Here is a 12,850-nt window from a genome sequence, read left to right as displayed (position 1 = left end):
AAGAACTTCAGCCGGTAGGGGAATTGAACTCGTGCTGCTGGCTAACATTTTCAATTGTCCAAAGACATTGTTGCTCAACTGAAAAGTTGAGATAATTTACTGAATGTTAGGGCCTCACGGTAGCATGGTGGTTAGCATCAATGCTTCACAGCTCCAGGGTCCCAGGTTCGATTCCCGGCTGGGTCACTGTCTGTGTGAAGTCTGCACGTCCTCCCCGTGTGTGCGTGGGTTTCCTCCGGGTGCTCCGGTTTCCTCCCACAATCCAAAGATGTGCGGGTTAGGTGGATTGGCCATGCTAAATTGCCAGTAGTGTAAGGTTAATGGGGGGATTGTTGGGTTACGGGTATACGGGTTACGTGGGTTTAAGTAGGGTGATCATTGCTTGGCACAACATCGAGGGCCGAAGGGCCTGTTCTGTGCTGTACTGTTCTATGTTCTATGTTCTATGTCTTCGTCAAGCCCAGTGAAAATTTGAATTGTTTTAATAGCTTGATCTTTGAAATTAAATTAAATATTTTCTGCTTAGCAATACCGCTATATGCCCTCTAGCCTATAATTTAATAAGATGATGGGCATGATGAAATTTTTTGCCATCACCTTGTAAATGTTTGTAAAATTCTCAATGAGTGTAAGATTCTGGCAAATTCTAATGTAGTCTGAAAATGCCCCCTTGTGTTCACAATATAAAGCACAGGTACGTGTAAGGCACCACAGTCAACTCAAGTGAAACCTGCACCAGACGCTATTATTTCAGAAGTGACGTGTACTAGGGTTGCCAGCTCTAGCTGGACATATTTCAAGAGATGTCGGCAGAAATTATGTCGGGGAAAGCGGACATCTAGACACACCCACCATAGGGAACATCCTTCCTGCATCTAACCTGTCCTGTCCTGTAAGAATTTTACAGGTTTCTGATAGATTCTCCCTCATTCTTCTGAACTCCATCGAGAGCAATCCTAACTGTTTCAATCTCTCCTTATACGTCAGTCCTGCCATCCCAGGAATCAGTCTGGTAAACCTTTGCTGCACCTCAGCTATAGCTAGAACTACCTTCCTCAGATAAGGAGACCAAAACTGCACACAATGGGCGAAATTCTCCCATCGGCAGACTAAGTGCCGATGCCGGAGTGAAAACCGGAGTGTTTCACTCCAGCGTCGGAGGCCGCTCCTCGCCCCCAATTCTCCCACCCCCAGGGGGCTAGGAGCGGCGCCGCATCAATTACGCAGCCAGCGGCGTGTAAATGACGACACCCACGCATGCGCAGGATGGCCGGTGCCAACCCGCGCATGCGCGGTTGCCGTCCTCCCCGCGGGTGCCCCGCAAGACATGGAGGATTGATCTTGCGGGGCGGCGGAGGAAAAGAGTGCGTCCTTTAGAGACGCCGGCCCGACGATCGGTGGGCACCGATCGCGGGCCAGACCCCTACTGAGCGCCTCCCTGGTGCTCGATCCTCCCTCCCACCCCCACAGGCCGCACACGCAGCGTTCGCGCGCTGTTCACGCCGGCAGTGACCAGGTGTGGTTGGTGCCAGCGTGAACCCGTCGGATTGGGCAGGCCGCTCGGCCCATCCGGGCCAGAGAATCGCCACTCGCCTGCTACAAACGGCGAGTGACGATTCTCCGAGCGGCCTGTCGTGAAACGCGGCACACCGTTTTGTGGGGGGGGGGGGGGGGGAGAATCACGTGCAGGTGCCAGGACGGCGTGGTGGGAATCGCCCGGCACTCCCGCGATTCTCCCACCCGGTGTGGGGGGGTCGGAGAATTGCGCCCAATATTCCAGGTGTGGTCTCACCAAGGCACTTTATAATTGCAGCAAGATATTCATGCTCTTATACTCGAATCCTCTCGCAATGAAGGCCAACATACTATTTGCCATCTTTACCACTTGATTGATTGATTGGTTCATTTATTGTCACATGTACTGGAGTAGAGTGAAAAGTATTTTTCTGCAGCTAAGGGAACTTACACAGTAGACAAAAAGGATAATCAACAAAGTGCATTGACAAATAGGGATTGGTCACAGTGTGGAACAAGGGCCAAACAAAGCAAATAAATGAGCAAGAGCAGCATAGGACCTGCATGCTTACCTTCAGTGACTGGTATACGAGGACACCCAGGTCTCGTTGCACGTTCCCCTCTCCTAATTTATGATCATTCAGATAATAGTCTGCCTTCTTGTTTTTGCTACCAAAGAGGATAATCTTGCATCTATCCAACTTGTACTGCATCTGCCATTCATTTGAGTGAGTGTGCAACTTATCCAAATCTCACTGAAGGATCTCTGCATCCTTCTCACAGCTCACCCTCCCACCCAAATTGGTATGATCTGAAAATTTGGAATTCTGACATTTTGTTCCCTTATCTAAATCATGAATATATATTGTGAGTAGCTGGGGTCCTAGCACTGTGGTATCCCATTAGCCACTGCCTGCCAATTTGAAAACAACCCGTTAATTCCTACTCTTTGTTTTCTGCCTGCCAAACAGTTTTCTGTCCATCTCAATACACTACCCCCAATCGCATGCGCTTTTACTTTTACATGGTAATCTCTTTTGCTGGACTTTGTCAAAAGTCTTCTGAAAGTCCAAATATTCCACATCTTCTGGCTCCCCTCATCAATTCTGCTAGTTACATTTTCAAAGAATTCCAGTAGATTTATCAAGCATGATTTCCCCTTCATAAATCCATGCTGACTCTGTCCGTTCCTGCCATTATTTTCCAGTGCTCTGCTGTAAAATCTTTGATAATGGATTCTAGAATTTTCCCCACCACTGACGTCATCCTTACTGGTCTATAATTCCCTGCTTTCTCTCCCCACCCCTTTTTTAAATAGTGGAGTGACATTAGCCACCCTCCAACCTGTAGGAACTGTTCCGCAATCTATAGAATCCTGGAAGATGATTCTCATCCTTTATCCCACCTTCCGGTCTTTTACTTGACAAGTCACATCTCCAGTCCCCCACTTCCACCTCTCCTCTAGCCCAAATCCTCACTCAGTCAGTGTCCTCTAGTAGCTGTAGTCAATTCCCTGCTCTCTGCCATGCAGAGATAGAGAGATTCTGGTTTAGAGGGGCTGGTTTAGCACAGGGCTAAATCGTTGACTTTGAAAGCAGACCCAGGCAGGCCAGCAGCATGGTTCAATTCCCGTACCAGCCTCCCTGAACAGGCGCCGGAATGTGGCAACTAGGTGCTTTTCACAGTAACTTAATTGAAGCCTACTTGTGACGATAAGCGATTTTCATTTACTTCTTCATTTCATTCTAGGTTTATGTGTTGGCTTAAGAACAGAGACACATAAATAAAAATCCTGCCCTATCTGTTTTACTGTCATTGATGAACAATGATCGGAGCAGGAGAGACTACAATAATAAGCCAGCGCCACAGGATCCTCCTTCCTGGTTTCTTAGAGTCCCTACAGTGCAGAAGGAGGCTATTCGGCCCATCAAGTCTACACTGACCCTTTGAAAGCCCACTCTACCCATCTCCACGCCCTCATCCACCCCATCCTATCCCCATAACCTCATATTCGAACCTGCACATCCCAGGACACTAAGGGCAATTTAGCATGGTCAATCCACTTAACCCGCACATGTTTGGGCTGTGGGAGGAAACCGGAGCACCTGAAGGAAATCCACACAGGCACGGGGAGAACGTGCAGACTCAACAGACAGTGACCCAATGCCAGAATTGAACCTAGGTTCATGATGCAGTGGGGTTACTGGGTTTATGGGGATAGGGTGGAAGTGTGGGCTTAGGTGGGATGCTCTTTCCAAGGGCCGGTGCAGACTCGATGGGCGAAATGGCCTTCTTCTGCGCTGTAAATTCAATTATTCTATGATTCTGAATGGAAACTGACAGGTTTGTTATTCAGACAACCAAGCATCTGGGCATTACTGACTTTATTACAAAGAGCAACTTTAACATCTGATTTAATCCATTTCATTTAAGGCTGTGGCACTCTTCACTAGAAAAGAGCGGTCTCTCTTTTTACTGGCCAGTCTATCCAAAGTAAACAGAGCATTTAAGATGCTGTAATTGGCAACTTGGAAACTGGCATTAAAGACATATAGAAGTCTTATAACACCAGGTTAAAGTCCAACAGGTTTATTTAGAATCACTAGCTTTTGGAGTGCAGCTAGAAGCTAGAATCACTAGCTTCATTGGGTGAGTACAGATTTGGTAAAACCAGATATGCTCAGAATGGTACTAAACAAAATACATTCGAACTGGCAGTAAATTAATCGTACGAATACAGAGTCTGGACTAAAATGCAAAAGCAGGAACGAAATGCAAACAAGTCTATACTTAAAAAACGGAAACAGCAAGCTTAAAAATTGTGCAAACACTGAAAGTCAGATTAAAAGAAACACAACAGCAGCGGTGTACTAACTATATGCTCAAATAGCCAAATCTTGCCATCAGGTTGATAATTAGCTGAGATAACATCCTACAAGAAGGGAAATAATACAGTAATAGGTTTGTTGGTGCACTGAAAGTTGTGGCCAAACTCTTAGAATCCATAATAAAATATGGAGCTATTTAGCAATGCATGGGCTAATTAAAAGTTTTGTGATGACATTGGGATTAACAAACATCCGCGGTCACTTCGGAGTGAAGTTAAGAGTCAATATAGAGATTGAAAGTGCTGGAAAAACTCAGGGGGCCTGGCAGTATCGTTGGAGAGAGTAATGGCAGTTAGAGTTATGAAATGTTAACGCTGTTTCTCTCTCTACAGATACTGCCAGACCTGCTGAGTTGGTCCAGCAATTTTCTTTTTCTCATTTCAAATTTCTAGCATCTGCAGCATTCTGCTTTTATTTTAGAAGTCAGGAGTCATCATAGGTTGGAGTGGGGCTGAAGTCAGATTATGGGCAAGGAGTGGTCGGGACAGCAAGCTCCCCTTTCCAAAAGGATATTAGTGAACTAATTGGGGTTTTTTTCAGATAATCCGACAGACTGTCACGGTTACCAATACAACCCCACCACTTAAGACAGTAAATGCGTGTCCATTTCTGAACCTACTCTCGGCCACTTATAGTCCCACCAAGAGACCCATTTCAACAGGTTGGATCATCCTCATTTTCTCCTCAAATGTCTTTTCACTGCCACGCCTTTTCCTTTCAAGTAAACTATTCCCATGATTGTTGAAGATTTCTGTTGACCAGAGGTTATCTTCCACATTTTTCACAGCACTAATTTAACTGATGTCTACCAGCTGTCGATCCTCGCGCCCTACCTCTGATACACATCCAGCAGTCAGTCTTCTCATTGTGTTTGGCAAGTTCCTCCTCCGTTACTGTAATAAGCCTTCCACGCAGCCCCGTCATGTCCTTTGCACTCTTTGTGAGGCGGATCCAGTCCATCAGACTTCGACCTGGCTTTAGCTGCACCTTTAAAGGATGAAAATCACAGTTTAATAAAGACATCTTAGAAGCGGCGCTTTTCTCTAATGGAAACTCAGATAATTATAACGAGATTTAATATCTGGAAGACATCACATGTCCAATAATGATAATAATTACGGAGACTTCAAACGTTCATGCAGTTTGAGTCTGTTCTTATAATTCAACTCTGATTTAATTACAATCTTTCAATTTGTCCCCTCGGCATTCAGCTTTTGTTACTTTGTATTCAAATCAGTAGAGTGCGAGCCTGAGGATTCTAATAATATAGTGCTCTGGTCAGACTCGGACTGATCTTTTCCCTGTAAGAACACTATTCACAGCGCCCTATGCTGCTCTTGCTCATGTATTTGCTTTGTTTGGCCCCTTGTTCTGCACTGTAACCAATCACTGTTTGTCGAAGTACCATTTATTAACGTACTCTGTTGATTATTCTTTTTGACTGCCATGAACGTACTGCGTATGTTCCCTCGGCCGCAGAAAAATATTTTTCACTGTACTTCGGTACATTTGACAATAAATCAAATCAATCAATCAATCAATCATCAAGGGAAGCAAGCATAGCAACAACTTACATTAAGAACATAAGAAATAGAGGCTGGAGTAGGAGGTTTGGCCTTTCGGGCCTGCTCCGCCACCATTCTGGGTAATGATGGCTGATCTTGCACCACAACACCATTCTGCACTTTTCCCACATCCCTTGATTCTCATAGTATCCCCTCAGTATCCAAAAATCTATCAACCTCTACCTTAAATATGCTCAACAATTCAGCATTCGATGTCTCTGGGGTGGAGAATTCAGAAGATCCACAAACCTCCGAGTGATGAAATTTCTCCTCTTCTCAGTCATAAATGGCCTATCCTTATTCCGAGACTGTGACCCTAGTTCTAGATTCCCAGATCAAGGAAACATCCACTCAGCATCTACCCTGTCAACCCTTTAAGAATTTGATAGAGGTCGATATCCTGGCCTTTGCCTCCCTGGTGGCCCGGAGACGTACTGGGATGGAGGGATCCGGAGCCCCTGATGTCTGGGGTAAGGGTTAGTGACATGGCGGGATTTCTCAGACTCGAGAAAATTAAATTCACCTTGAAGGGTTTGTTACAGGGGTTTGCTCGGAGATGGCAGCCGTTCACCGACTTCTTCGAGAAAAATTAAGCTGTCAGCAGGGGTGAAGGGAGGAGGGAGGGAAAGGGGAGGCATGGGAGAGACGAGTGAGGGCAGGAGAACCAACGAGGGAAGGAGAACCAACTGAGGGGGGGCTGGGGAAGGTAGCACTGTTAATGGAGGCCATGTTGGCTGGGGTCTGTGCTTGGGGGGGGGGGGGGGTTGCGTATATTGTTGTGCTTTTGATTTCATTGAAATTTGATGTTTAAAACTGTTAAAATTATGAATGCCTCCATAAAATATTTTCTAAGAAAAAAGATGTGATATGTTTTAAAGAGATCACCTCTCATTCTTCTGAATTTCATGGAATATGGTTCCAGGCTGCTCAATTACTCACCATAAGATAATCCTCATTGCAGGAATTTAGTGAACATCTGTTGCATTCCCTCGAAGTCAAGAATATCCTTCCTTCAGCAAAGAGCCAGAAGCTCCACACTATACGCCAGGTACAGGCTCACGAAAGCCCTTCACAATTGCAGTAAGACTTCTTCATTTTCATATTCTAATCCCTTTGGAATAAATACTCGCATACGATTTACTCCCTTATTGCTTGTGTACCTGCATGCCCAACAAATTTGATTCTCATACAAAGACACCTAAGATGCTCCCACCACCTGGAGGTTCCCTTCCAAGTCACTCACCACCCTGACTTGCAAATATATTGCCATTCCTTCGCTGTTGCTCGGGCAACATCCTGGAACTCCCTCCCTAACAGCACAGTGGGTGTACCTCAAGGACTGCAGCGGTTCAAGAAGGCAACTCACCACCACCTTCTGAAGGGCAACTAGGGATGGGCAATAAATGCTGGCCTAACCAGCGACGCCCATATCCCGTAAAAATAAATTTTTAAAAGCCTCCTCGAATATAATTTTCCAGTCTCTCATCATTTCGAAATGATGTGGAGATGCCGGCGTTGGACTGGGTGAGCACAGTAAGAAGTCTTACAACACCAGGTTAAAGTCCAACAGGTCTGTTTTCAAACACTAGCTTTCGGAGCACTGCTCCTTCCTCAGGTGAATGAAGAAGTAGGTTCCAGAAACATATATGGACAAAGTCAAAGATGCAAGACAATACTTTAAATGCGAGTCTTTGCAGGTAATTAAGTCTACAGGTCCAGGCGGAGCAACTGGAGAGAGGGATAACCACAGGTTAAAGAGGCGTCAATTGTCTGAAGCCAGGACAGTTGCTCCTTGTGGGAGGGCAGCCGGGAGGTAGGGGTGCAGTCAGGCCCACTGTGAAGAATATCATGACTTCACATGTACACTCACGGCGCTGAGGTCCCAGGTTCAATCCCAGCTCTGGGTCACTGTCAGTGTGGAGTTTGCACATTCTCTCCGTGTTTGCCTGGGTTTCGTCCCCAGAACCCAACGATGTGCAGGTTAGGTGGATTGGCCATGCCAAATTGCCCCTTATTGGAAAAAATGAATTGGGTTCTCTAAATTTAAAAGGAAAATAAAATAAATGACTTCATATGTACCACCCTCTAGTGCTCATTCAGTGATACTGGATCTTCTTCGTCTTCCGTGCTCTACTGCTACATCGGTGCATCCCAGGGATGCACATCAGTGGTGGAGGCAGCCTGCTGCTTCTCCTGCCATGTGGCCTTTGATGTCCTTGGCGGGCGTCCTCTGGGGGGCCTGGAGCCGGAGGGTACCAGCCGGCTTATCGGTGTCACTGGCATCGTCCTGCCACCCTGACCTTGGAGAAGCGCCAGTGTCAGGAGGAGGGATTTGTGGGAGGTAGAGACTGCCATCTTCTCCCTGGTGGAGGCCCCGGGTTGGCATCCAGCGCACCCTCCTCCCGGATGACAGGAATCTCCATGAGGTGGCGAGGCAGCTGGAATGAGCTCCAGGGGCCTCTATGTCATCAAGCTCTGCCAGTCCTGACGCCTCCCCACTGTCTACAGCATGGTGTTGATGCCCTCGGTGATGCTCCTCAGTGACTGGGCCCTGCTCTGCAGTGCCTCCCACCTGCAACTGGAACACATCCCTCAGCGACTGGGGCATGATGTTGAGGCCCCCAGCCATGGTCGATGTGGACTGAGCCACGCCTTGGACACCACCACACATGACACTGACGCCATGCTCCAGGCTTTCCACTCCGGTCGTCACCCTGAAACTCACAGCGATGCCCTCGTGTCTGGATCAGCTCCGGCATAACCTTGCCCAGAGACTCAGCATCTGACTGGGTCACAGCTGAGTCCTAGGATCCAGCAGAACTCCAACCGCTGACTCCCTTGGATGTCCCTGCCTCACCTGATGTGCATCAGAAACTGTGTGGTGCTCACCAGAGTATGGCTGAGAGACCTGTCCACTACCTTCTCCTGCGGGGCCAAGGGGCCTTGTGAGCCTCACACTGGATGCATCAGGGGTGTCAATGGCAGGTAAAATGTGTGGACACCGCTCCTGGGCATGGAGGGGTTGTGCTGTTGGGTGCCAGGGTGTGCTGGAATAAAGCGCGGTGACATGCTGCAGGGGGAGGTGCGAGGTGCCGGTTTGGCAGGCGGATCTGATGCCAGCGGAGCAGGTGTTAACTTACCCTTAAGGCCCAGTGCAGGTCTTTGGTCATCTTCCGACATTACCAACGGTCCTCCTGGTCTCGCTGCCCGAACAGACGGTCGCTGCCACTGCCTCACAGGCGGCATTGGCAGTCCTCCGAGCCCTTCGGGGGAACAGGGTGTCCCATCTCGTCTCCACGGCGTCTAGCAGCCTAACCAGGGTGGCGTCCCTGAAGTGTAGAGGTCTATGTGGTGCCACGGTCGTGCGCTACCTGGGGCTGGTTTAGCTCACTCGGCTAAATCGCTGGCTTTTAAAGCAGACCAAGCAGGCCAGCAGCACGGTTCGATTCCCGTACCAGCCTCCCCGGACAGGCGCCGGAATGTGGTGACTAGGGGCTTTTCACAGTAACTTCGTTGAAGCCTACTCGTGACAATAAGCGATTTTCATTTCATATGAGTGCAGAGGGAGCTTTATGTGCAGCTTCTCCTTGTTAGTGGGCGGGGGCTGCCAGTCCCGGTTCCAGCAAATCAGCTGGTGGGATATCCAGTTCATCTTCAGCACTAAGTGCTGTTAAATGCAGGCCACGATCTCGCCGGCTCGGTGTCGGGAAGCACCTGGGAAATTGTGCCAGATATGACACTTAGAACGTATCCCATGAAACTGCGCCCCTTGTGGATGTAATGCTGAGAAGAAAGGTAATCCAAGCTGGACACAAACACGCAAATTTCCAATAAAAATACACAGCACTGTTCTTTGCATTGTAACTCTTGTACGGTTTCTTTCCAGAGCAGCCAAAAAACCTATCTGCCAGCAGCATTCACATTTGTCACTGGGCACTGCTGCATCTGGAACTGCCAATAAAAATCACCTTGTGCAATCAGTGGAAGTAGCAGCACAAACCTATTAGCCTGAATTATGTGGTCAAAGTAAAGCGGCTTGCCATTAACCTCAAAGAAAGCTTCCCACAAAGTTCGAACTGTCTGTGGGATGGAATTCATTTTCACAAATCTGGCACCAAGTCGGTGCTGCACGGTGGCACAGTGGTTAGCATTGCTGCCTATGGCGCTGAGGACCCGGGTTCGAATCCCGGCCCTGGGTCACTGTCCGTGTGGAGTTTACACATTCTCCCCATGTCTGCGTGGGTTTCACCCCCACAAACCAAAGATGTGCAGGATAGGTAGATTGGCCATTCTAAATTGCCCCTTAATTGGAAAAAATAATTGGGTACTCTAAATTTAAAAAAAAGAATCTGGCACCAAGTCAAAGGGACCCAAAGACAATGACACTGATCTCAGAAATAACAAACCAGGACATAAACCAGGAAAATGCACCAATTATCTTTCACTTTTTATAAATTTTGTGGAGGCAAAGGTAAAATACCATAAACAAACTTTAAAGGTATTAAACTGTTTTCTAGAGCCAGAGATTGATCACCAATAGTAACTTAGTACATTCTTAAAAACTTTGTTATGCCTACTTTTTCAGGAATTTTCAAGCGATAATAAATCACTGGGTCAAAAACTTGGAACTCCCTCCCGAACAGCACTGCGAGTGTGCCTACACCACTCAACCTGCAGCGGTTCAAGAAGAAAATTCACCACCAGCCATCTCAAGGCCAATTAGGAATGGGCAATAGCCACTGAAACCCACATCCCTTGAATTAAAAAAAGTTCCATGTTAGCTGAGCGAATTCGAAATATCATCTGCAGGAACGTCAACAGAGTGCTCTACTGAGAAGCATAAGAACATAAGAAGCAGGATCGGAAAAACAGGACCATACAGAGCCCCTTGAGCCAACTCCACTTTTCAATATAATGAATCATAGAAACAATGAGAATAACTTCTGGATGTCTCTGTTTAGTTGTTCATGTATGGATTCCGGAAGTTGGTGTTGTCAGTTTCAGAGACGTAATGGCAGTGAGCACTGACGGTTCCACCATCATTCAGACCGCAAAATCCAGGCCATGAAGTATGGGGAATAAATTCAACTTCTTCCCCAGTTACCAGACTCTTGAATGACCCTCTTATGGACTGAACTGATCTCTCCATACATCTTCTCTACCACTCCATATGCTTCACCCGGTCTAATTTACATTGTGTATTTATTGTATGTCATATGTTTTTCACGTATGGAACGATCTGTCTGGACTGTACTCAGAACACTGTACTTGTTACACGTGACAATAAACCCAAATCCTGGCCTTGCTCACATTAGCTATTATGCACAACGATGCCACCTTAAAGAGCAAGTGTCGCTTGGCTAACTGACTCGCAAAACGTTCAATTTATGAAGACATTTGTGTATTATTAATTGCTTCTGCAGAGATGGTTGGCTTTGATGTTTTTTTTTAAGTTCATGTTCTTGAAATGTGGTAAATGTTTAAAGTATGACCCCAACCAAAAGGCTAGCTGACATTTCAGTCGTACAGAAGGCAGTTTAATAAGAGCAAAGGCGAAAATTTATAACAGAACACTACACTTGGCACCCCTTTGATAGGGCTTTCCTTTTAAACCTAACACTGTAAGCTTGCATTTGCATCAGCCCTGCCCACTGGTGGGAGAAGTTCCTGGAACTGCGAGCCCCTGGAATCAGCATCACGTGACAGCGCGGTCCGACTTGATTGACAGCTGAACGCCCAGACCCGGGCCTCCCGTCACTCAGAGCAACCCCGACCCCTGCACCTCACCTTGTTTCTGCCGCCCGCAGCCACCCGCTGCTGAGAGCCGAGCGTCGGGAACTGAGACATCTCGGGGGCCTCTTCAGCAACACCTCCGATTGCAGTAAAAAGGGTGGGGAGGGGGAGAAAAGGCCCCCACCCCGCCCTCCACCCACAAGTTTAGTCGCCGGGCAGCTTCGCTCACTCGAGCTCGAGGCCGACACTAGGCCCACCCCGTGAAATCACTGGGCATGCGCATAGGTGACTGGCATCATGGGATTTGTAGTCTCTTACACTATGGTCATAAAAAGGAAATTCCTGCAGATGCTGGAATATGAAACAGAAAATACTGGACAATCTCAGCAGGTCTGACAATATCTGTGGAGAGAAGGGAGCTAGGAATGCTCTTGTGGACTGCTTCTGACATCCGTGTGCAGTTATATGGTTATATCATAGAATTTACAGTGCAGAAGGAGGCCATTCAGCCCATCGAGTCTGCACCGGCTCTTGGAAAGAGCACCCTACCCAAGGTCAACACCTCCACCTTATCCCCATAACCCAGTAACCCCATCCAACACTAAGTGCAATTTTGGACACTAAGGGCAATTTATCATGGCCGATCCACCTAACCTGCACATCTTTGGACTGTGGGAGGAAACCGGAGCACCCGGAGGAAACCCATGCACACACGGGGAGGATGTGCAGACTCGACACAGACAGTGACCCAAGCCGAAATCGAACCTGGAACCCTGGAGCTGTGAAGCAATTGTGCTATCCACAAGGCTACCGTGCTGCCCCTGTTTTTTTAATATGGCAGCATAGTGGTTAACACAATTGCTTCACAGCTCCGGGGTCCCAGGTTCGATTCCCGGCTGGGTCACTGTGTGTGCAGAGTCTGCATGTTTTCCCTGTGTGTGCATGGGTTTCCTCTGGGTGCTCCAGTTTCCTCCCACAGTCCAAAGATGTGTGGGTTAGGTGGATTGGCCATGCTAAATTGCCCTTAGTGTCCAAAAAGGTTAAGTGAGGGTTGCAGGGATAGGGTAGCTACGTGGGCTTGAGTGGGTTGCTCTTTGTAAGGGCCGGTGCAGACTCGTTAGGCTGAATGGCCTACTTCTGCACTGTAAA

General features: G+C 47.6%; 1 protein-coding gene across 5 annotated transcripts in view; it reads right to left on the bottom strand.

Moving 5' to 3' along the window:
- LOC119967141 (cytochrome b5 reductase 4) overlaps positions 1 to 11,967 on the bottom strand; it is a 251,919-nt gene extending 239,952 nt beyond the window's left edge. For all 5 annotated transcript variants that reach the window (XM_038799281.1, XM_038799278.1, XM_038799280.1 and 2 more), the window contains exons 1-2: positions 11,756 to 11,967; positions 5,237 to 5,390 (exon numbers count right to left, since the gene is read on the bottom strand). In XM_038799281.1, coding sequence (XP_038655209.1) covers positions 5,237 to 5,390; positions 11,756 to 11,815 — 214 coding nt within the window. In that variant the 5' untranslated portion in view covers positions 11,816 to 11,967. The remainder of the gene's footprint in view (positions 1 to 5,236; positions 5,391 to 11,755) is intronic.
- Between the last annotated feature and the right edge of the window lie 883 nt (positions 11,968 to 12,850).

Source organism: Scyliorhinus canicula, chromosome 6, assembly GCF_902713615.1.
Source record: "Scyliorhinus canicula chromosome 6, sScyCan1.1, whole genome shotgun sequence".
In the NCBI taxonomy this organism is placed as follows: Eukaryota; Metazoa; Chordata; class Chondrichthyes; order Carcharhiniformes; family Scyliorhinidae; genus Scyliorhinus; species Scyliorhinus canicula.
This window is presented reverse-complemented; position numbering and strand designations above follow the sequence as displayed.